This window comes from Heterocephalus glaber, unplaced genomic scaffold (assembly GCF_053883595.1).
Source record: "Heterocephalus glaber isolate CG9 unplaced genomic scaffold, H.glaber_assembly_v1.0 deba00001523, whole genome shotgun sequence".
Taxonomy (NCBI): Eukaryota; Metazoa; Chordata; class Mammalia; order Rodentia; family Bathyergidae; genus Heterocephalus; species Heterocephalus glaber.
In genome coordinates, this window is record NW_028258327.1 from 2,037,362 (window position 1) to 2,060,795 (window position 23,434).

A 23,434-nucleotide genomic window follows, 5' to 3' on the forward strand; every position below is an offset into this window, starting at 1 on the left:
TCAGTGCTAAATGCAAGGTGTAGACCAGGAATGCTGGTACATTCTGGCAATGTTGGTACATGCTGGCAGCGCACTGCAAAGTGGAAGGAACCATGTGGGTACTGTGCAGGACATATCTGGGTTCCTGGTCATGGTCTGTGTCACTCTCCATCATCCAGCCCGCCCAAGTGCTGCCCCTGGCAAAGCGCTGGACTCAGTGCCAGCCACGCCTCACAGTCACCATGCAGAGTCTCACCTCTGTCTTTTATCTCTTCCATGGTTCACCCTGGGTCTGCCCACTTTCCAAAATTCTACAGGTTGTTTAACATCTAAGCAGATCTCAGCTTCTCTCTGGAAGCTTCTCCTTGTTTTTATCCTGAGGAGCTCAGTCTGAAGCAGGAGACAGGCAAAGGGTGTCTTCCGCTGTCACCTGCAGACACAGTGTGGCTCTGTGCCTGTGCTGTGCATTGTCTCATTTCCTCAGAGATAAAGCTGAGGCGAGTTGCCCTGAGAGACTGGGCTGGCTTTTCCAATCAGGCTGTCACAGTTAAGCTGTTGAGAACTCTGAAGCCATTAGTATTTGGTCTCCACATAGGAACTGATGTAAAAAATTGTGGCTTTATTAAGACCCTAGAGAAAGTTTCATCTTTTGCCTTAATTAGTGTCTCAAAAGGCTATAAATCATCTGTTCAGGCTGAATTGATAAACGTAGCCTATATTAATTGTGAAGTGTTTCAGATCATGTAGCCAATTCTGCTAAATTAAGCAATAGATGATGCTTCGTGTCCTCCCTGCCTTAGTTGTGTACATTCTTCTACATGCGTATGTATATGAACAAACATAAGTATGAATATGCATACAAACATATTTTTAAACAGATTAACTCTTTGATCCCAGTTCAAGTAAGAGGTGATTCTGAAACTGGACTTCAAACAGAAAGTCATTTAGGGTACAAGTGAAATGCTGTGTATATGCTGCCTGTTCTGGACCTTCAAGTTTTTTATCTTTTGCGTAAGATATACAGTATCTAGTTTAACTACAAAGTATTTGTATATATGGCTAATTTAAGTCTTTGGAAGAGATTGGGAGAAAGTTCAAATAACCTGAATTGTGGGTGGTGTGGTGCTTGACAATCTACAGGTTTAATTATTGGAAGCACTGTCTTTGACTCCATTCCTCAGAAGCCTGCACAGTGGGAGAGACAAAGAAGTGTTCTGGGCATTGCTGGAGTTGCTGCTGCTCATCTATCTGGACTTCACACCTGTCTGCAGGCCGTGTGCAGACGTCACTGGGTCTCCTTCCCACCTTCCATCACAAACTGCCAGCACTGGTGGATGTGGGTGGAATGGTGGGGAGCAGGATGGAATAGAACCGCCTTTATTCATCCCTTCATAGTATTTTTGTTAAGAATTTACCATGCGCCAAGCATTGTGCTGAACACTGAAATAAATGCAGCAATAACCCAGAAGTCTTTGCCCTTATGGGGAATAAAATGATCAAAGACTGCAGTGGTCCTGGAAAGCCCCCTGAGGTAGGTTTCATTTAAATGGAAACCTAAAGCCCAAGGGCAGAGGTGCAGTCCAGAATCATAGCACAGGCCCTGGGAAAGAAGCAGTTGGCCGCAGAGGGGACCCAGAGGACGATTAGGGGGTCGCTGATTGGTGTTGGGGAGGCAGGAGCTCGTGGTTTTCATTCCGTGTGGCGGGACTCACTGCAGAGCTGTGTACTGGAAAGTTAGGTGGTTCTAGTTTAAGAAAATCCTCCTCCATTTTGTGAAGATCAGGTTAATGGGGCTGATGTGGAAGCAGAGAGAGCAGATGGTTGTCTGCAGCGGCCAGCCAGGTAAGAGGTGAGGTGCCTGGACTGGAGCATAGACTGGAGATGGGGAAGGGGGTTAGGAATGTACTGCACCTGGAAGGCAGAACATGCCTGTGGAGAGGGAAAGGATCACCTCAGGGAAGGAACTGCAAACCGGAACAGCTAGTACACCTTTTATCAGTGAGCTGGAGGTGGATTAGGTAAGATGGGTTTGGGATCAAAATGTTTTGAGCATGTTAGGTTTTTGGTACATGTTAAGTTGTTGTCCAAGTGGTGATGTCATGTATGGAGTTGTATATTTGAGTCTTCTGCTCACAGGAAAGATCTGAGTTCAGAGTTACATGTGTGGGGATTTTTCACATAAATATATTACTTAAATCCAGGGATGAGGACACAGTCACAGGATGGGGAGCCTTTACAGAGTGGAGAAGGCTTGGACTGAGCCCTAGGAACCCCATGTCTAGGGGCCAGTCGGACGAGGAAGAGCCAGCAAAGGGCCTGAGAAGAACCAGCTAGAAAGGAAAGGAAAATGCAGAACAGGTGGATGAGGAAGTGGGAAAAATGTTGTTAAAAGGTGAGAGTGCCAGACAGCACTCAGTGCTCTTGGTTGATCAAATGAAGAAGGAAGAGGAGTTCTTGGACTTGACCAGGTGGATTTGTTGGTGATCTCAACATAAGCACTTTCAGTGAGCACTGGGACTGAATGAGGTGTGTTGGGAAAGAGAATCAAGGATGTACGTGGCCCTCCGAGCCCTGGCTCCTTATGGGTGGGTGTGATGGGGTGGCTATCTTTGTTTTCATGTATCTGTATATTGCATTATTTTCCTAGTGGAAAGCAATCTTATATTAATGCTGCAATATGAAAGGCATAACAAAAAATATTTAATTCTTTTGAAAAAATTTCCTGGTAAGTCAATTGAGCATCTCTGAGTTTTAACAGATGTGGTTTATATCAATTTACCACTATCCCTACTTTCTTTTTTCTCCAGATTTTTTTTGTCCAATTTGTCATCTTTTCTTATAGACTAGGATAGTTGTGCTAAGTAAGTTTATCAATCAAAAAAATTTTAAATGTTCATTTCATAAAACAAATGAGGTTTTCCAAAAGCTTTTGTGGTATAAATTGATAATCAAGGAGAATTGTGTGAGACAAAGAGAGGTGGAAAAATCATGTGGAAGCCAAGTTTCTTTGCTTTTCCTGGGGGAGAGGGGTGCATGAGTCAGTGGCATGTTTTGTTAGAGTGGGAGAAACCACGTGATACCGGTGTATGGATGGGTTGGTCTCTGTAGGCCGGGAACTGCCAGGGCAGCTCACACTGAGAAGGTAAAGGGACTGGCCTTTGTAGGGACATTTCCTCCATTCCTTCCAAAGGGAAGAAATCAAAATGTGTGAGTGTTGGGGATCCAGGTACCAGTACCCTACTTTCTTTCTGTGAGACCTTACAGGCCCTAAATTCTCATCTTATCTGTTTTTTCATACAATTTTTGAACTCCGACTAAAAATCAGAAAGTAGTTTTGAAATCTTGAGATATTTATGGTTATGTGTTCTGTTTAGCAGTGGAAAGACTCAAATATTGAGCATTAGAATTTTCTACAACTTGTAATTAGATTTCTATGTGGTTGGTCCTTTCTGTCACTCAGGAGAGGCTGTGTCATGGCACCTAGGCAGCAACTCCCAAATTTCAAAGACTTAAAGCCCGAGATGATTTGTTATTGTTTTTGTTGTTGTTGTTGTTGTTGTTGTTGCCAGGGCTGTGGAGTTGGGGATCAAACACAGGGCCTCACATATATCAGGCCAGTGCTCTGCCACTGAGCTTCATCCCCAGCCCCAGAGCCTGCGAAGTTTCTCTGCCATCACTGAGTGTGGTTTGTCAGAAGTCATCCTGGGCTGACCTCCATGGCCCTGGCACTCCAGAACCTGACTGAGGGGCCTCTCTGCACAAGATTGCCTGTCCTTGTGCACATAGAGACAGCATTATGACACCAGTGGTGGCCCTCAGTCCTTTCCTCTAGAAGTAACACCACCCACCACATCCACATACCACCCAGCTTGAACTCAACCAACTTGAGAATGGGTGGGGAGCATAACCACTCCTCCCCTGTGAAGGGAGGACCAGAACAGACCACAGCGAGAGCCCTGCCAGCACCACACTGCCTTCCTCCAGAGGGCAGGAGAGGCCGAGGTGGAATTGGTGGTCACCTCTGCACCACCACTATCTCTGTCCGGTCACCACAGCACCTAAAATCCTACAAGAAAATTCCATTACTCTATTTTAAGCTTTTGTTTTTCTAAGCACTTCTTTAAAGGATACAAACAGCTCCAGAAAACCTAATAAATAGCCTTTTTTTTTCTTTTCCTCCAGGGGCCTTATTATTTTCTCTGGTAGACTCAAAACCATGGGAGAGTTTACATCCTGACCTCATTGTTTTTTATTAAGTAAAGTTCATTTTGCTACTTTTTTAATAAAGAGCATGTAGGACTGCATGAGGCTCTGCGCAGCCTGAGGTGAGATCATAGTCCTAGGCTGATCCGACCTGCCTCACGGGCTGGCTTCCCCACAGGCTGGCTGGAGCTCTGCCTGCCCCTCTTCAACCCTGCCACTCCTCTGTGGCTCCAGGCAGGGCCCCACATTTCTTCCAATGCCTAGAGTCTGTGAGAGGAGACAGGGGGAGTAGCTGGGACAAGATCAAGATGTTCCAGGGGGCTTCATGGCCACTGATGGCCCCCTCTGCTGGTGACTCCATACAGTGTGCCAAGCTGATGCCTCCACCCTTCTCTGTTTTGGCATCCATCTGCCTTTTTCTACTCACCCCTCACCCCTCGGACTGCCTCCCTCTCTTCTACCTGTAGGAATGGAGCCCTTCCTGGAGAGCTGTGGTGCTTTCCCCACTAGCTTAGTGCCCCCGCTATGGTGCTAATGACAGGGTTGGTTTATATGGTGGTGAGGCAATTGGCTATCCCAGCCAGGCTGACTTTAATACAGTGCTCTTTTGTCAGTGGAAAAACATAAGAGTGATCTAGCCAGACTCTTTCTTTGGGGTGCCATGGTGGAGTATAGCCTCCTGTAAACACATATCCCCACAGTATTGAGAGTTCCTGGTGATGTCAGTCTGGGCGAATGATTGTGTCCTCCTCAATGCATTAGTGAGCTGACTTCCGGCTGGGGTTAGTATTAGCAGGCAGGGCAGCCGGTTCTGAAATCACTGGCAAAAAGGACGTGATGATTTGCTTCCGTTTCGTAGAATAATAACGTAGCTTCTTAATAAATAGCTTTTCCTGTGTGAATATGTCTGTGTACTGGTGTGATCAGCCTTGAGTAATCCCCACAAGACTTCTAGCGGGCCTTGCCCACTCCCTGGCTTCAACTCCTGACACTGTCTCCTGACCATTCAGCTGTAGCCACTCTGGCCTCCACCTGCTTTGCCTGCACACACCTGCCCTTCTCTCCATGCCCTCCCTGCCTGGCACCCTTTACTGTCCAACCCCACTCCTTTACTTAGCTTTCATTGCATGAATCAGAGATTCTTCCCATCTCCACCCTGAATAATATGGTGGCCCTTCCCCATCCCTGCTTCCCTTGTCCAGCTTTATTGTTTCTGCATTGCATTTTTCACTAGCTGATGTTACATTTTCATTTGTTTATGTGTTTGTTCCCTCTACATTAGAATGTGGCTTTACCCAGTGTTATATCCCCAGAACACAGAGTAAATACATATAAATACTTGAAGGATGAATGAGATAGATTATGTGATGATGGACTCTGAAATAATCTAGTTGTTTCCAGAAACCAATAAAAGTGGAAAAATTTATTTTTTATTTTTGTTGGTATTGGGGATCAAACTCAGGACCTTACACTTGCCAGGTAGGCATAGTGCCACTGAGCTATATCCCTGGCCCAGAAAATTTACTTTCTATGATATCTTTGTGTTGTACCATCTTCCTCTCTTCTCCTAGAATAAATGGTCTTGTCCACTCAGAGCAATATTTTCAGAAAATTAATGTTTCCTACTATTTTTACTTCTGTGGAATTTTTTGGCTGGTCCAGTCTTGAAGGATTATTTTGGTCATAGTTTATGGCCATAGTGAATTAGAGTCAGGAGCCTGAGAGAGTCATGAAGGCTGGCAGCAGTCATAGTGGTTGATGAACCCATGGCCCTGGCCGAAAACTACAGCAGTGTGTACAGAGGGAGAAGAAATTTCTCCCTCCAAGTCTCAAGGGAACACTAACATTTCTGAGTCCAGGGGAGAAAGAGGAGCCAGGAATGCGTGCATTGTGGAAGCTAGGGGAAAGGAGGGTCAAAGAGGATGGGTCAGTATTCCAGAGAAGTCACAGGGATATGAGCCAGGCATTGTGGGATTGGGCATGAGGAGCCAGTGAGCACCAGGTAGTCGAGCTTGGACAAGGCTCTGTGAGTGGGGCCAGCGACCCAGCTGCCCCTAATGGAGTGGGGAAAATGGGGGCCTATGGAGACCTCCTTGTAGCCCAGGACTTTGTTAATAACAAGGTAATAGAAATATTACATGAAATTCAATCAAAGAAAGTTTTTGTACCCAGTGCACTGGCTGATAGCTAGCTTTTCTGTATGCACCCTGAAGTTTCCTCATCCCCAGCCGTTCCTTGTCCACTGTCCCAAATGGCTGTCATCAGTATAGCATACAGTGTGCTTTTGAGATCATCCATGAACATGATTCAATTATTCATCTTCATTTTGCTTGGTTACTGCTGATAATAAAAGGCATATATATATATATATGATTTTGTCTTTCTGTATTTAGAAGCACTTCAAAGTAGTAATACACATGGTCTTTTCATCATAATAATGCTCAGGGTAAAAGATTACAGTTTCACTGATAAGATTTCTGCAACTATTATTCACCTACACAAATACAAAACATTTCCCACAGCCAGGTATAGAATATAAATCACAAAGCATTTGTTCTTGTACCTTCACAGTAGGATTTCTGAACTTTGTGATTTGCCTTCACTTTCCCCCCTTTCTCCTGCCCCTTGGTGAGCTGCTTTCCAGGTGTGGTTTGTGATGCCCCTCTGAGCCTGCATCTTCTCCTCTAATTGAACACCTCTTTGCAGCCTGCCTTAAGCAGCCTGCTTCCACATTGGCCTCACGTTGCTCAGCAGGGGTGTGAAGTCCCCTGTGATGCTCCCAAGCTTCCTAAGGATTGCTCCTAAAGTAACTGAAATCAGCCATGGTGGGCTTCTTCTTTTGCCTCTTAGTCATCTGCAGGATTTATTTTGGTGGTTTGCATTTGTGTCCTTGAGAGACTTAGATCAGAATACAGTAGCAGCATGAGGTTTGCCCAGCAGAAGTTTGTGTAAACCTGTCTGTACCAGAGAGTTTTTCCACCAAATTCACTTTTTCAATATTCTGGTCATTCGTCTTCTGCAATAAAAATTATTTCGTGTGCATTTGCATGTCAGTTTTCCCTTGAATGTGCAAACAAAATGGTAACCAGACGTTACACCAGCGTCCTGGTTATAGGACTTTTGTCAGTGCCGTCCTCAGTTCTTGGCCACACTCGATTTTGCCGTTTGATCCCCCAGCCTGCACCCTGCAGGGAGCTGCCTAATTGCACAAATACCCAATTTACTTTCTCCTCACTAACATCTGTCTCTCTTTAATAGTTTACCCTTTTGAGGAGTGAATAACTACCAGCCACAGAAGTTTAAAGCTGCGGAGTTTTCTTTGGTTCTATTAATGAACGTTCTTGGTGAAGTTTGTCTTTTCAGCATTTTGGTTGCTTTATTTTTCTAATGCAGTAAATTAAAAAGTGGTCTGTGTAGTTGTGAGCTAATGAGGATTTGAAATGGATTTCAAGTATCCTTGTCAGGTTTTTTATTTACGCAGGTGCAGTCTCATGCAGTAAATCACCATAGCTAAACAGTTTTAGAGCCATAAAGCTCTTCTGCCCTGGCATTGCTAAATTAATAGATTAACAGCGACACATAAGAAAATGTCAGATGTTACGTATTTTTTTTACTAGTAATAAGAAATTTGTTACCTTAAAAAGCTTATGCAGTCTCTTAAGAGCCTTAAGCAGAGTTAATTTTTATTTTATTATTTTCAGCTTACAAGCATTTCGTGGGCAGACTTTCTAGGCTGCTGTGTTTGTATGGATATGTAATGAAATGCCATTTAAAATGCATTTTCTCATATAGTATCATTGAAATATAGGGTACAGTTTGAGCATTCACTTATGTATTTATCCAACGTATGTTTTTTAAGTGTTAACGCTGGCCAGTGCTGCATGCAGAGGAAAACAGAGGCACAGCCCCAGCAGGAGACACATGAAGGAGAAGTAGCAGTGCTGGGAGGTTCTGGAGGGGCTCCCCACCCAGAGGAGGGGCCAGAGATTTGTGGATCCCTTATTTACTGTGGCTAAGAGCCTGCAGTCTGGAGCCAGAAGACCTGGGTTCAAATACTGACTCTGTCATTTAAAGACATATGACTTGGGCTAGTTATTTCCATGTGTCAGAATGACCCAAGTATAAATACGGTCCTCCCCATAGCATAGACCTCATGTGGATTAAAAATGAGAGCACATTTCTAAAATGCGTAGACTAATGCTGAGTACATGGAAATAACCAGATCCGTGTTTTAAATAAATCAAGCAATATAAATAACATGTGTTTTGACTGGAGAACTAACAAAACTCTACTGTAGAAAATATAGGGACTAACTGGCAGGCATTTTAATACTTGTTTTTAAGCCTGTGAGTACTAGAATTGATAGTTAACTTGTGTAGGAGTGAACTACTGTACTGCATCACTAGGCTGTGTCTCTGAGGCCTCAGCTAACTTCTGTTTCTTGTGTTTTGTTTCTTGTGTTTAACATTTCCAAGTAAGGATGATTTTCTCACAGGCTCCAAAATGAAGTGAATGGCCATTTATGCTCTTTGAGTTTCTTTGTCCTTACTAGCAATGTTCAAGCAAAGGGTAAGCCTGCCCAAGATATACCTTGAGAGTTCCTGCATGGGGTGGGAGGTGAAATCCTGAGAGCCAGTGGTGGTTTTTTCAGTTGTGATTCAGTCTGTAGAGGCAGGTAACAGTGGGATTGTAGCTCTGTGAACTAGAAGGGACAGTTGAAGCTGGAAAGGATTCACCAATGCTGAAGGCAGAGTGAAGGACCCAAACCCTAGACTTCAGTGTGTAGAGGATGGAAGGGATTGTGTGTTTTCAGTAGAATGCCCTAGATTAAAAGGAAGATTTCTGGGGGATTCATCTGGTAACAGGTGACCTAAGACTGGGAACCAGAGTCCTGTTAGACAACAGGGATAAGATGGTGGGGGAGAGGCAGCCGGGGTGGGGTGGGTATTTGGGAATCAGAAGGAATGCATTTAACATGCAGTTGTACTTCTTCATGAGTTCAGCAGATAGTGATTGACTGCAAACAGTGCTGAGCACACAACCCCCAGTGATGGATGCATCATGCAGGAGCAGAGCACACACCTGCATGGTGGCCTATACCCCACTGAGTGGGCCTTATCCCAGGGCAGCTTCTGCCTGTACCACAACAGAAGCTGCTTCTCTGGGTCCCTGCATGTTAATGAAAATGTCTGCTCATGTGTTTTCATTCACTACAAAGAGATCGGAGCAGTGGGGCAGAAGCTGGCCTTCCTATTCTTCAGTTAAGTCAATGTGTTCATCCTAGTCCTGCATGGCTTTCCACCTCCAGACGCCTGGCTACCTCCCAAATCCAAATAACCCACCAAGACCATTGCATAGGTCCTGTTGTGCCTCCAGCACTGCTCTGCTCTTGAGTTCAGAACTCCCTCTTTCTATTTTGGATCTCAATCCATGGTTTGAAATGGAAAAGGCTATATTATTCCAAAGGACAGATGGCCGAGCCTTAGCTGATGATTTCCCACAGAGGCGGTAATATAGCACTTAGCACATTGTTAGTGCTCAAGAATGAAAATAGATTTTTAAATAGTCTGACTTTGCTGTTGTTATTGAGGTTCCCCATAGAGTTTTTAAATCCCCAATGTAGCCAAAAACAAGCAAACAAAAACAGGCATCCTTTGAAAAACTAGAGCAGTCTGGAATAGACCTTGATGCATATTTTCTGCCCGAAGGTGACTCTTAAACTTCTATTCTCTCAGAGTTAAATGCCTGAAAAATAAACAGGATTACAACCTTCTAATGCCAGGCTAGTAATTTTAATTATAGCACAATACAAAAATATGCAGTGCCCCGCTAAGTCCCGGAAAGTTCTGCATAGACTGTTTTACAAGGTAATTGATCACAGAGGTTGCCTCCTGCCCCGCATGGAATGTCTTACTCCTTTCTTGCCTTGGCTGTGCAATCTTGGGAGGTTCTGCTCCTTGTCAGATTTATTGGCCACACTTAGCACAGGCCACACAAGTGGCCTCTGTCAACTCTGATAAAAGGGGAAGCTGAACACCCTTTTATGAACATTCTCTTTTAAACCTCTCGGGCTCTAAAATTAGGCAGGCGTCTATGGCCATACCACCCTGAACATGCTGATCTTGTCTAAAATTAGGCAGCTGTTACTGTTGCCAGAAATTCTTCGCTCCGAAGGGCTTGCCTTCTGCACTTTACCTTCATCTTCACACAGGACCATGTGCCACGAGTGGTGATAACGGGAATCCAGGCATTTTCCTCAGATAGCTTCAAATGTGCCATGGAAGATTGCTTTAGGGAACTTAAGCAGTTGCACAGATTTGAGTGTCTTAATGAACCTGATTGTATGACTAAATGCATTCACCGCAAAACGTGTAATGTTTTAGGGGAGATTGATGTTTCCATAACTAGTATCATTTGCTTGAAGGAAGAGTCATGGTCCCTTGATTTGTTATGTTTACTCCTCTTTTTCCTCTAAAGGAAGATTTTTATTTCATTTGTTTGAAACAAGATTCACATGTTAAGACACCTACACATATGTTCAGTGACTGGCATGTTGTACCAAACACATTGCAGAGGTAACTCTAAACTTGGTGCTCTGGAGAGCCATGTTGGACAACAGGAGTGGGTCATTTCTGCAGGGTTAGCTTGTGTTCTTTATAGAAATGTACAGTTTTCTTCAGTAGTTTTTTTTGTTTTTTTTTTTAAGAAGTCAGCTCAGGGATCTCTGAGCTCCTATCTGTTAAACATTCAGACTCAGTCTATTGCTTTAATAATCTGTCCTCAAGATGGTAACTAATGTCTGTGGAAAGGCATCAACTTTATAAGCAAAGTTAGAAGTTATTTTAGATTTAATCGATTACTGTCTTAATCTGTTTTCTTTTCAATAACAAAATGCCTGAGATTGGCTAATTAATAAAGAACAAGTGTTTGTTTAGCATATGGTTCTGGAGATGGAAGTCCAAGAGCATGATGCTGATGTCTGGTGAGGGCCTTCTTGCTGCATTATGATCTGGCAGAGGGCGTCACTGCCCTGTAAGTCTCTCATTCTCTCTTCATAAAACCACCAGTCTCATCCTGGGGACCCCACCCTGGTGCCCTTATCCCAGTTCCTTCCCAAGACCTCTCCTTCAAATACTATCAGCCTATGAATTTGGGGATGAAGTTTCAGCTGGAGTTTTGGAAGGAATATTCAAACTATTGTGATTACTAAGAAAGCTGAAATTGCTTTCCATTCACTCATTCATTCATTCACAGACAGGGTCTCACTGTGTAGTTCAGGTTGGCTTTGAACTCATAGTGTAGCCAGGCTGGCCTCAAACTCACAGCGATTCTCCTGCCTCAGCCTCCTGACTGCTGGGATCATAGGTGTGCACCACCATGCCCAGCTCAAATTGCTTTTATATGATTCTCAAGCATATTTTGTTTCATTTGCAAAGTGAATTGTGTCTAAATCTTCTAAAAATACTATTGAAATTGTTTAGTAAAACGACATGGTAAGATACAGTGGGATTTTTTGTAAACAGATTCAGTTTATTGTTTTAATCTGTCTTCAAAATGATAAGACTGATTACTGTGGAGAAGGATCTTCATTCAAAGCAGAATCATCATAAAATAATAACCACCCCTGGATCTGGAATATGGCTTTTAAAATGCTTTCATGAGTCTCCTTAAGAACATAATCACAACAATAAAGCAACAAGGCATAATACCTGTAGCAGACTATTTATCCTCTGAATTACATAGAGACTTGTGGTCATTGCCTGGGGAGAAAAATAAATGTATTAAATCCATGCCGAAGTTCCTAAGATTTGCACCATTATGCATTATTGCATCAAACACAGATATTTAAGTAATGGTTTGAACAGAGTTACTTTGTTACTCCAGACCTGGGAGACCTTAGTGGTAATTTGCCATAAACCAGCAGTATTACCTTGGCAAATGTCTTATGTTCGTGGATTTTATTTTGTTATTTGTAAAATAACAGAGGACAGCAAGCCTGGATGAGGCCCTGGAATGGCAGCCTCTCCTTATTTGAAACCTTTTAAAGTCCCAGGATTTGGGATTATCATTGTCTCCTCAGGGCTGAGAAAGAATTGATACCAGCTTTGTTACTAGGTGGTTCAGTCTGTGACTGCTTAGAAAATACCCGTCTGCCCTCACACAGGCAGCAGTTCCTTACAGCCTCCTGTGCTCACTGTTCTTGGTTTTAAATGTGGAATAACATTGGTACCCTGGGCTGGGGGTGTAGCTCAGTGGTGCCATACCTGCGCGGCAAGTGCAAGGTCCTGAGTTTGATCCCTGATACTGACAAAATTAATAAAATAAAAAAATAGATAACATTGGTACCCTGCTGTGAGTCTCCAAAATGAAGATGATGTTGTTTTTGTTTTTTGGGTTTTTTTGTTTGTTTGTTTGTTTGTTTGTTTGTGGAGTCTTTTGGTTTTGGTTTTGAGAATTTTTAAGTACAAAAAACTCAGCACATTTAACCCAGTGTGGTGGCTGTTTGGCCTCTGCCTTCTCCAGTATGGCAGTGCAGGTCACAGATTTTGGACCTAGGACTTTGCATCTCCCAGTAACAGCAGCTGTCTCCATACTTGTCACTGTAATTGGTCCTAATGGTTCCCATCAGCGTAGCTAGAGCTCCCTTGTTCTCCGAGTTAACCTGTGTGCACATGACACGGGTCTTCCTGTGGGTGGCCCAGGCTGGCCTTGCCTATGATGGTGCAGAAGGTGACCCCCCTCTTTTGACACAAAGTGGGCAAGAAAACAAGCAGCTCAGTGAGATCCACAGCCCATACAGCCAGCCACCACCAGCTGAGTCGCCTTTTTCTCCACCAAGGTAGAGACACAGTCTTAGCCCTTTCTCATATAACAGCTAGCCTCTTAGTGTGGACATTGCCATTGCTAGCAGCTTGCTTTTCAGCCCTGTTGCATGGTCTCTGCTCTGTATTTGTGAGCCAGCTTAAGCAGTTGAGTAATTTAACTGTTCTTCAAGGTCTAGGTGAGCTGGTTACTCTTCACTCAAAGTCTAAGTGAACCAGTTAGTCATAGGAGACATTTCATTGCCCTTTGTCACTGCAGCTAGATGTAGTAAGGCCATTTGACAGAGCAGCTGGAGTCCCTGTAGCCTGAATGTCCTCCCTAGTGGCCTTTTCTTCTCAGAGAAGTCACCACCTTTTTGGTCTCTTGCTTCTTCACAACAGTAGGGGCCTTTGGCCACCTAGGATGCCAAACGAATTTTCAAAGGGGAATAAATGAGATCTAGGCAGAGAAGCTTTCTTAATTCAGTGTTCAACTTTGGCCAAGCTTTGGCTGGCTCACTGATGTTTAGAACTGACTATGGTTTTGAGTCACTGTCATAGTGTTTGTTTCTTATTTGCCATGTCCTTGATGAAGGCTTCATAATCAGTGTCCTCCAAGACAGTTCCTCTTGTGAGATCTACAGTGCTTATCTGCCCACCAGGGATTCTTTGGTGGCGCCTTACAGTCTGTGTTAAGGTGAAAGGGTGCTCCAGGTCACAGGCTCCTTGTTGATCTGGATATGTCACATGACCCATTTGCTCTACCCTGATAGGAAGACAGGGCCCATCAGCTTCCCGTGATGCCTTAGCATTGGATGACAGACTTCTTCCACTACTCACATGGACACCTGTTAGATCCCATGTGACCAGTTTGTTCTCCTGTCCATTAAGTTCCTGTAAAAGCTTTAGCATCCCATTATAGGGCAGTGCCCATGGTAGATGCACAAAAAGAATAAATGCAAACAAATGAGAAATGTTGGAGCTGATGGATACACTGATTACCCTGACCTAATCACTGCACTTTGTATGTCTCACACTATACCCCATAAATATATACAGTTTTGTGTCTGCTTAAAAACTGGTATATAGGCAGCTCTCTCATTGAGTATGAGAAAAAGGAAGTCTTTTTACTTCTTAATTTGAACCTGAGAATTGTAACAATATCTATCCACCAATGGGAAAAAATACATGGATTTAAGCTTTGGCAGCTATCTACTCATGAAGCATGAATGGTTTTCATATCTACATATATGAGTGATGTAATTTTTGTATACATCAGTGAATAAATGAGAAATAAATGTATACACATCCATACAATGAAATACTAGGCAGCCACTTTTTTCACAAGGTAAATCTGGGTGTTTAAACCTGAAAACTATGGTCTTCTACTAAATGATGGGGAATAAATTGTAGCCTAGTATTTTCCTGATTCTATTTACTGTATGTAAATAACCTATGTGTTTGTGAATATGTGTGGATAAGCATGTATCTATAGGCTTATGAACAATTGGGAAGGGTACACTCCTGGGTTGAGGTGGAGAGTCAGGACAGATGAGTGACCCTTCTTTCTGTGGGGTAGCAGAGGTTGAGCAAGGTTGGGAGAAGGTGTTTTGAGAATTCCAAGCGAGAAAATAGGCCAGATAGAAAGGGAAAAGGAGGCAAATGAGTAGGTGGTGTTAGGCATGGAACAAAGTGGAAAATATTGGAAACAGCTACTCTGGAATTGATTTGGATTGGGGAGGGGATGAGGAAGACATTTAGGAAAGACATAGGAAATGAAACAAAGTCAAGAAATTCACTCCATGGTGGGGTTAATTCCAGGGCCCAGCTTCACTCAGGTGGTATGAATTTGTGCTGAAGTCAGTGTTTCCTAAGTGTCCAGCTGCCCAGGGGAGAAGGAGGAATCCAGGGGATTAGGGTTAGAATTAGAGGATTTTTAGGCATCAGTAACATTTAAAGGGCTGTCCAGGGCTTCTAAACTGGGTAAGACAGTCCAGGGGAAGCCAACAGCAAGAGAAAGTATAAGACTGAATATCCTAAGAGTTTTTAAAAATAATACCCTAAGAGTTAAAAAGATGAAAGGGTGGTAAAAAGGGTACTGCCAGAGATCCTTTCGAAAGAAGTTCAGGCTCTAAGGGCCAAGGTGATGGCTGTGTGCTCTAAGGGTGGCACCAGTCTTATTTATCTGTTTCTTTTTTTCAATTTATATTTTTATTCACACATGTTTGCAGCACATAATGATACATTCCTCGTGGAGAACTGGTATATGGACACCAAACATCTTAATCCTCTTCTCCCCTTCATCTCTTGGTCCCCTCCCATTTTCAAAAGATCTGTCTATTTCCTGTTATCCATCGTTTATTTTGCCCTTTGTTTATATTTTGAGTTTCTCATGTAAGAGAAAGCATGTGATATTTAAGCTTGTGTGTCTCATTTATTTCACTTAACATTATGCTCTCAGGGTGCATCCATTTTCCTACAAATGACTCAAATTTATCCTACTTTACAGCAGAATAGTACTCCTTTGGGTATAATTATCACATTTTCTTTACTCATTCTTGTTTATCTCAGTGTCTCCATGGTGCCTGGCACATAAATAGACACAGCAGATATTTGAATAAACCACAGGTTAGCATCTGTGAGGTGCTTGACAGGTCATCAATTTCATTGTCACTAAGGAAAATCACAGGAGAACTGGGTAAAAAAAAAAAATGTATAGAGTCACATACTGAAGTTGTCAAGGATTGTGGGGAAATATCTGATTTGGGGAATAAAAGCAAATGGGTGACTCGTGCTTTGAGCACAGGTCCGTCTGCCACAGAGCATCAGGAGATGACTAAAGGTGCAGGTTTGGGAGCTCCACTTGTGGGATCATCATCTCTGGGGAGGAAGTCTAGGAAACTGTACTTTTAGCAGATTCTTTATAAATGCCTAGGCCCAGGCAGTAAGGTTCAAAGCACTGGTGTAGACTGATGTAGAGCTTTTTGTGAGGTTTGGGAAGCAAATGGAAGCAAGGAGTTTGTGAGCTTCTTCAAACCTAGGAAACAAGTTTCCCTTAGGGAGTGCATGCTGGGAAGTGCCTGGGCTGTTTTTAATGACTACTTCCAAAATGCCCACACGGATTCCTTTCATAATTATGAGAAGACTCCGAGTTCTATTTGCCTTGTTATTGAAGAGTCAGGGTTAGGTTTAATATCAATTGCCATTCTATAAATGGTAATGGCATACAGTACTGCTGTGTATGCATGCACATATGCCTAGAGATGTTTAATAAAATATACACATATGTAGGATATATATATATATAGGTTGTATAATATATACATATGTATTCTACATGCGTATGTAAAGTAGCCTTTTTAAAGAGGTATTTTCTTGCCCATAGTAAAATTATCTTTACAGTGCCCTTTCACTGTTAGGTAGTTCAGAATATTGTTATTTTAGCATCAGAACCAGAGGGACTTAAAGCATGGATGTGTTTCTGCACCTAGGGGTGTGTGGGGGACTTGGTGCTTTCCATGGTACTCTGAAAGGATGCCTTGGTCCAAGAGCCAGGTGGCAGAATGGTGGAAATATGACAGGTGGTTAGCAGGAAAAGTGGTATCCGGGGAGTTCAAGTGTCAGGAAGCAGACAGAGACAGACACTTTAAGAACACATGGAGGAGCTAGGAGCCCGTCCCTGGGCACGAGAAGCGCCTGGTCCACCTGGCTGGTTGAGAGCAGGAGTGTGAGGAGCAGTCAGCCTGGAGAGGTGAGGTAGACAGGGACTTGTGACTAGGTGGACAGTTAGGTTGGGAATACTAGAGGGAATACTGTTTTGAGAAGATGATTCAGTTGAGGCGGTATCATGAGATAGTTTCTCTTTGGCCTCTTTGATGATGCTCTTGCCTCTGAGATTTAGAAAGGGCTCTAAATTCTTCCCAGCTCAGATCTGAAGGCCCAGCATTTCAGCTTATCAGCCCCAGCCAGTCACTTCCAACCGGATCTTCTGCTTGTGCCCACCCACACAGTTACACTCTATTAGTGGCTGCCAACTGGTACTAAATATCTTTAAATAAAACTGTCCCACCTGATAAATTTTGAATTCTGCTGCATGGTCTTCATGGTTTTTAAACTGCCAAATTTACTGTATCTCTCAGCATTTCTCTCCAAAGTCAGAAACAAATGCTTTTTGTACTTTCTTGACAAGTTTCAAAAAACCACCAGATTTGCAGGCATTTCTCAGTCCTGAAATGCCCACCTCTAAATCCACATCACCTCTCCTGCCCGCCCCTGTTGTTTATTTTCAAGGACCTTGTGTGGCAACTCGCTTTCTGGAACAGAACTGCTGCCCCCAAAAGCTTTGGATATAGTATGGCTCCAGGTCACAAGGCCCTTGATTGTCACACAGGAGGTCAGCAAGATGTTTCTGAGGCTGGGCACTTTTCCACTGTCAGCTCGGTAAAGACATCATGTTTGCCCAAAGAGAAAGCTATTTCCAGCCTTTCTGTCTGGGAGAAACCATTATCAGCTTCTTGTGGCTTATCATTTGCTCTATGGCTTATCACTTGAATGGCATTTAATGTTCCCTTCCTTATCCTTTTTCTCTTAATCTTCTATCCAAAAAGTAATGAATATGGAAATGTTGACTGAACTTACTGGAGGTGGCCCAGATTCAGAAAGCTTTGGTAAGCCTTAATTATCAATAATGGAGAAAATACCTTTGTTTAACAAAGAATAATAGAATTTCTCCATTGTTCTTCATCAGCACTCTAAGCTGTTCTGTTTTGTTGTCCCTAACATTTGTGTAACAGTTGAACATAAAAGACTGAAGATGCATTGCATATCTTAACCTTTAGAGTGGAAGTTGAATGTGAAATGTGTTTTTTTATGAAAAAAATAAAATTTTCATAACAAAATAATAACAGCAGGTAATACACTGTGCATCATTATCTTCCAAGTAGTTACTCAGAGACAAAAAAGATTCTTACAGATAACAGCACAAAACTTTCAATGAGCTAAGCAAAATGAGTAGTATAAATAAAACAAATTAGCAAATTTATTAAAATATTTATGATGGAGTCAATATATTAAAATATTTTTCAGAAGTCTCCCTAGATGGAGTTGTGTGGCGGGATGGCGGCAAAGTCTGACTTTGTGCTGCTGAGAAGGATGAGGAAGAGCAGAGAGCTGCATGCCTGTTCTCTTACGTGCCCCATGGAGGCCCTGAGACATGGGAGTGATGGCACATTCTGATGAAAAACTGAGGCTGAGGGAGGAAAAATGACCTCCCCAGGGGCACCTAGCTAAATAGTTGTGCAGTAAGAATTCAAATCATTTTCCCTGTTTTCAGACCCCATGCTCTTTTCACTGTTCTGCACCATCTTCAAAAACGGAAGGATGCCTCATCATCACGTAGCCCTTTATTAAGTGGTACTGGATTTTAACTGTGCTACTGTCCATGTTGAAGAGAGTACTTATTATTTGTTGATTTTTGCCATTTAAAAGCATGTAAATATTTACTAAATAACGCAAAATCTTAAGTATCATGCTTTCTTTTGTTCTAGATTTTCTACTCTAGCAAGGATGGTACAAAGATTCCTATGTTCATTGTCCATAAAAAGGGCATAAAATTGGATGGCTCCCATCCTGCTTTCTTATATGGCTATGGTGGCTTCAACATATCCATTACCCCCAACTACAGGTAAGCATGCAACACTCTTGGAACTTGGCATTTGGTTCCCTTCCGCTATGTGGCAAAGATCAAATAGTCTGGTCTACTAAATCATGTTTTTTTAATACACTGAACTATATATTTTCTGCTTGATATTTTTGTAGAAGGGCAGGATTATGTCATAACTACCTGAATTTTGGCTCAGGAATTATTGTAGCATTACAAGCTAATCTTGTTTGTTTTTTGTTTTGTTTTAGCTCAGAGGTACTGCTGCCTGCCTCACAAGCGCAAGATCCTGAGTTTGATCCCCAGTACCAAAAAAAAAAAAAGAAAAGAAACTATAGATGCATGGCTACAAGAGATTAGTATCAGTTGAGGTTTTAAAGAAAGCTCCTGTCTTCAGTATTTGTCATTGTGCTACCACCCCACTACCCTCAGAATTTTTTTCAGAGGGAATGATTTTTTAACTAATGATAGTATTTTTAACCAGCACAGAGATTCTTTTTAAAAACTGTTTTATCATTCAGCCATAAATATATTTTCTGAAGCCTCTATTCATTGATTTTAAATTGTTCTTTGTTCATTGTTTCTGTGATTATTTCCTATATAACTTATGTGTGGGGAGAAGAAACTACATTTATACATTTATACTCTACATATATATAGAGAGAGAGAGAGAGAGAGAGAAAATCACTTTTTAATACCCCATTTCTAGTATAAAATGGAATTTTCATTGAGCATTTTTCATAAAAACAAGGAGTTTCCTACCAGCAAGTCAGTCAGCTTTAAGCCAACTTCTAAATAAAGCTTCTTATGAAATTTGTTTTTTTGGTACCAGGGATTGAACTCGGGACCCTACGCTTACAAGGCAGGGGACAGCACCACTGAGCTAAATCCCTGGCCCAGCTTCTTATGAAATGTGATCCACAGATTCATTCAGGATCCTTCTCTTTGGGAAGAGAGTCGTGGACTAGTGACTACCAAGTTGCTGCCACAAATTCAAGACAGATTCAACTGGATGTCTCAGAGTTGACTATAAGAAAGCTGTTGCTTTGTTTTGAACACTATATAGCAACTATATAGTAGCTCGTTATTTTAGATTTAAGGAAGCATGAAACTCTCAAGTGGTTTATATCTAAATTCTAGACTACCGTGAACATCTAGCTCAAGAGTTTGGTTTTATCTCTTTTGTTAGGAGCTGGTGGAGGTTCTTATATAAAATCATGATGTAGAGAATATTTCATGGTGTAGATTTGTATGGCACCTTCAAGTGACTAAACAGAAGGGAAAACAGAATAATGTCATAATGGATGCTGTTCATTCATTCTACTCTTGTAGCGCCATAACCCAGCCACCATTCCTGGCATGGTCTGAACCTTGGTTGAGAGAGAGCAGCCCACAGATAGGCTTCTCAGGCAGTGAGACTTGTTATCTCATTAGTACGTCACCTAGGTGGTAAAATCATAATGTCATATTTAGTCTGAGATTATTAACCTAAAAATGCAATGCAGTCGATTTTGGTTCGTTAAATTAGCCTCATCCCTCAAGGATAAAACATGGCATTGTTTGCCACTCTTTCATCACTCCAAGTGAAGACCACACCACTTCTACTGCACCACTGTAGCTCAGACCTCTGGGCTTGGTTCATTTATGCAATAAGAACTTATTAAGCTTTTAAGGCAAAAGATGTTAATGTATGAGTTTTTTTTTCTAAACTAAAACCTCAGTTTTCAGGTTTAACTGCAGTGTTGGTACTTTGCGATAAATGAGTGGGTTTTGGGTTGCAATTTGGGCACTGGTCTCTCAAAAGGGTTCGCTGATCTAGGGCCTCAGGTTTACAGAAGCCCTCCATTCCCTCATTACTAAAAGCAGGAATAATAAAATTCTCAGAAATAGTCCTCAAAGCAAAGTTAATTTTTACACCAAATAGAAAAATATCACTCAGCACTCTTAGGGGCACAATTTAAAGATGGGGATTTTTTTGAAGAAGCTTTGTGGTATTGCTTCTCGGCCTTTTGGCTAAGATCAAGTGTGAGAAGCTTTGTGCTGTGCTTTCTTCAACTTTCAGAAAGTACTGAGGCCCTGAGCACAGTCTGCTCATCTTCTAGTCTGTGCTTGTTCTCTCTACCCCCTCACACCCTGTATTGTCACTTTAACATCAAAAATTTTTTTAGAACTGGAAGACACATTTAAAATCCAGGTTCCAGGAAGAGCTTTTTGCCAATTTGAATACTCTGGGGAGACTCACCAAAAAAATGGGAGCAGGGGCCACTGTCAGGTACACTGTGAGCCCAGCACCATTCTTGCCTGGGCTGGCCGTTTTGTTTGCCTAGAATAGTTGTTTCAAAGACAGATTCAGTGTGGAATGAGGACGTCCGTTTTTTCCTCTGTCTGCATCATGAATTGCATGATGAAATATTTACCAATACAGAAAAGTGAGATACACTGAATGTCCTTGAAAATGTGTGAGCTTTGCAGGTAAAACATTAATCAGGTGTTATATTTTTCACTGTAATCAAGTAATAAAAACTATTGGGCTATTCTCAGGGCTATGTTTACTTTATCTTATGATGGAGGGAGAGAGCTTGGTCCTTAGTGACAGGCATCACTGGAAGGTTAACTTTCTCCATTGTTTCTCAGTGTGTCCAGGCTCATTTTTGTGAGACACATGGGTGGAGTCCTTGCAGTGGCTAACATCAGAGGTGGTGGTGAATACGGAGAGACATGGCATAAAGGTAGGGTATTTTCATGACAGAAATTCAAATCTGGCATAGCTAAAGCTCAGGTTGTGCTGATCCTTCTGTTTAAATGAGCTGCAGGGTCAGGAGCAGAAAGGCATTTTGGCTAGACAGGGAAAAGAAGGATGTTTTCCAGGAAATCACAGGTAGCATTCCCCCTTTAGAACCAACTCAACTTTTCTTATTTTCCTTTGTAGTCTGTAATAGTGAAGCATCATCCTCCATAAGACCATAATCACAATGTGGGATTTTTAGCAATGCATGAAATGCATTTTTAATTATTAGTGTCAGAAGTAAGTCTTGGTATTTATTCTATTTCCTGGTAGCCTTCTTTTCATAGTTTAGTATTTTGGGGCTATCTTGAAACAGACTTCAAAGTCCATCATCTTCTCCTTGAAAGTCCAGTCCTACAACTTCCCTGTTGCTGTTGTGGGCAGCTCCTTGTTTCCCATATTATTGAGAAATCCTATCCTCCCACCACTGCTTCTGTGATTGTCATGTGGTAGACACAAGAATGCAGTCATTTGTCTTTTGTGGTTTTATTCAGTCTCCATTCTCTAGCGCCCTGAAGCATGTATTCTGGTTGAGTAATGCTCAGCTTCATATTCCAAAGGATCACAGTTTTTTATAAAATGATTTTTTAAGTCCCGCATCTTCCATTTCTTCCTATGTAGAACGTTGCCCTTGACCAGGCTTTTGTGTAGCTGGAATTGAATCCATAGACCAAATAATGGTCTGATGAGGGTGTTCTTCACTTGTCTTGGTCCTGTGTCCCTGTGAAGAAGTTATGGGATAGCACTTCTCCTTCCTCCAAACTCCATGCTTCCCCTGCTCTCCCTTAGCCACCATTTATAACGCCTCTGGGACAAAGGTGGCCACCAGTGCTTAGGGTGACCACCAGGTGAGAGGGGTTCCTCCCATGATAGGAACATCAGAGAACACTCCTTCAGACCTGTACCTCCCCTTGTTCTTCATTGCCTAAGGCACTGGTTTTCCATATTACATCAAATTAGTAAAGATGAAGGTGAACCTATAAAGAGGACTTCATAAGCACCCTAGTAGGTACTAAGATGTAGAAAAGGCCTGGGCCTGACCCTTAGTGACCAGCATGTGTCCAAGGAGCTGACATTAAACACCAAACTACTGGACCATTTTAGAAAGAATGGGTGCCCCTAATTAACACATGGCTCCTGCCTGGATTGCTAAGTAAACTGCTCAATGTCATCCCCAGAGACCATGAATTTTCATCATATTTGAAGCCTCATGGAACTGATTGTATCATTTTGACTTGATTAAAAAATGATAATCATCATACCATGACACTGGTATAAAAAGTGGACTGATAAAAGGAGAATAAGTACAAATTTCTACCATATGTTTGTTTGCATCCCAAATTCATATGCTGTCTGGACCCTGTGATTTCCTGCTTACGTGGCACACAGTTTTGTACTCCCACACACACCCTACACATAGACCCTGATGCTGTGGCCTTCTCCCAAAAGAACTGGATTCTCCTCTATCAAGCCCCTCTGGTCATGATCTAACAGGGAGTATAACCTTGTCCTCCTTGGCTGTTTTTCTCACCTTTTTATTAATTAGAACTAGCTTATTGTCCAAAGCCTAGGGAGTAGGCAGCTCTGAGCTTGACAAAGACTAACAATAGGCTGATTCATAAACTTTCTCACAAGTTAGGCAGTGAAAGAACCAAAAACAGGCCTTTTCCGATTATAGCCTAGTATAAGAACCTTGATAAATCTAAATTCCATTCTATTCATTGGTTTAAAATATAATACTCTTAAAAATATGGTCACATACCCTAAATAATATTATTCCTGGAAACTAAGTAATCCTAGCTGTTCTAATTCACCGATAATTTCTTATTAAAATCTTAATAACATTTGGTTTGATATGAAAAAAATTCCTTCAGTAGCACTGCTTCATCTTTAATTGAATTTCTGTAGAAGTGGTTAATCTCCAGTGTCTAATTAGATCTGTGTCTGCTTTCTGTTCATCGCAGAGGCAGTTATTTCAGACATCTGTTGCTTTGAGGACATGCCTGT

At 42.1% G+C, this 23,434-nt stretch overlaps 1 protein-coding gene across 2 annotated transcripts in view; it reads left to right on the plus strand.

The window, feature by feature from the left end:
* Prep (prolyl endopeptidase) overlaps positions 1-23,434 on the plus strand; it is a 116,229-nt gene that overhangs the window by 87,323 nt on the left and 5,472 nt on the right. For both annotated transcript variants that reach the window (XM_004875077.4, XM_087187922.1), the window contains 2 exons: positions 18,530-18,666; positions 21,277-21,371. In XM_004875077.4, coding sequence (XP_004875134.1) covers positions 18,530-18,666; positions 21,277-21,371 — 232 coding nt within the window. The remainder of the gene's footprint in view (positions 1-18,529; positions 18,667-21,276; positions 21,372-23,434) is intronic.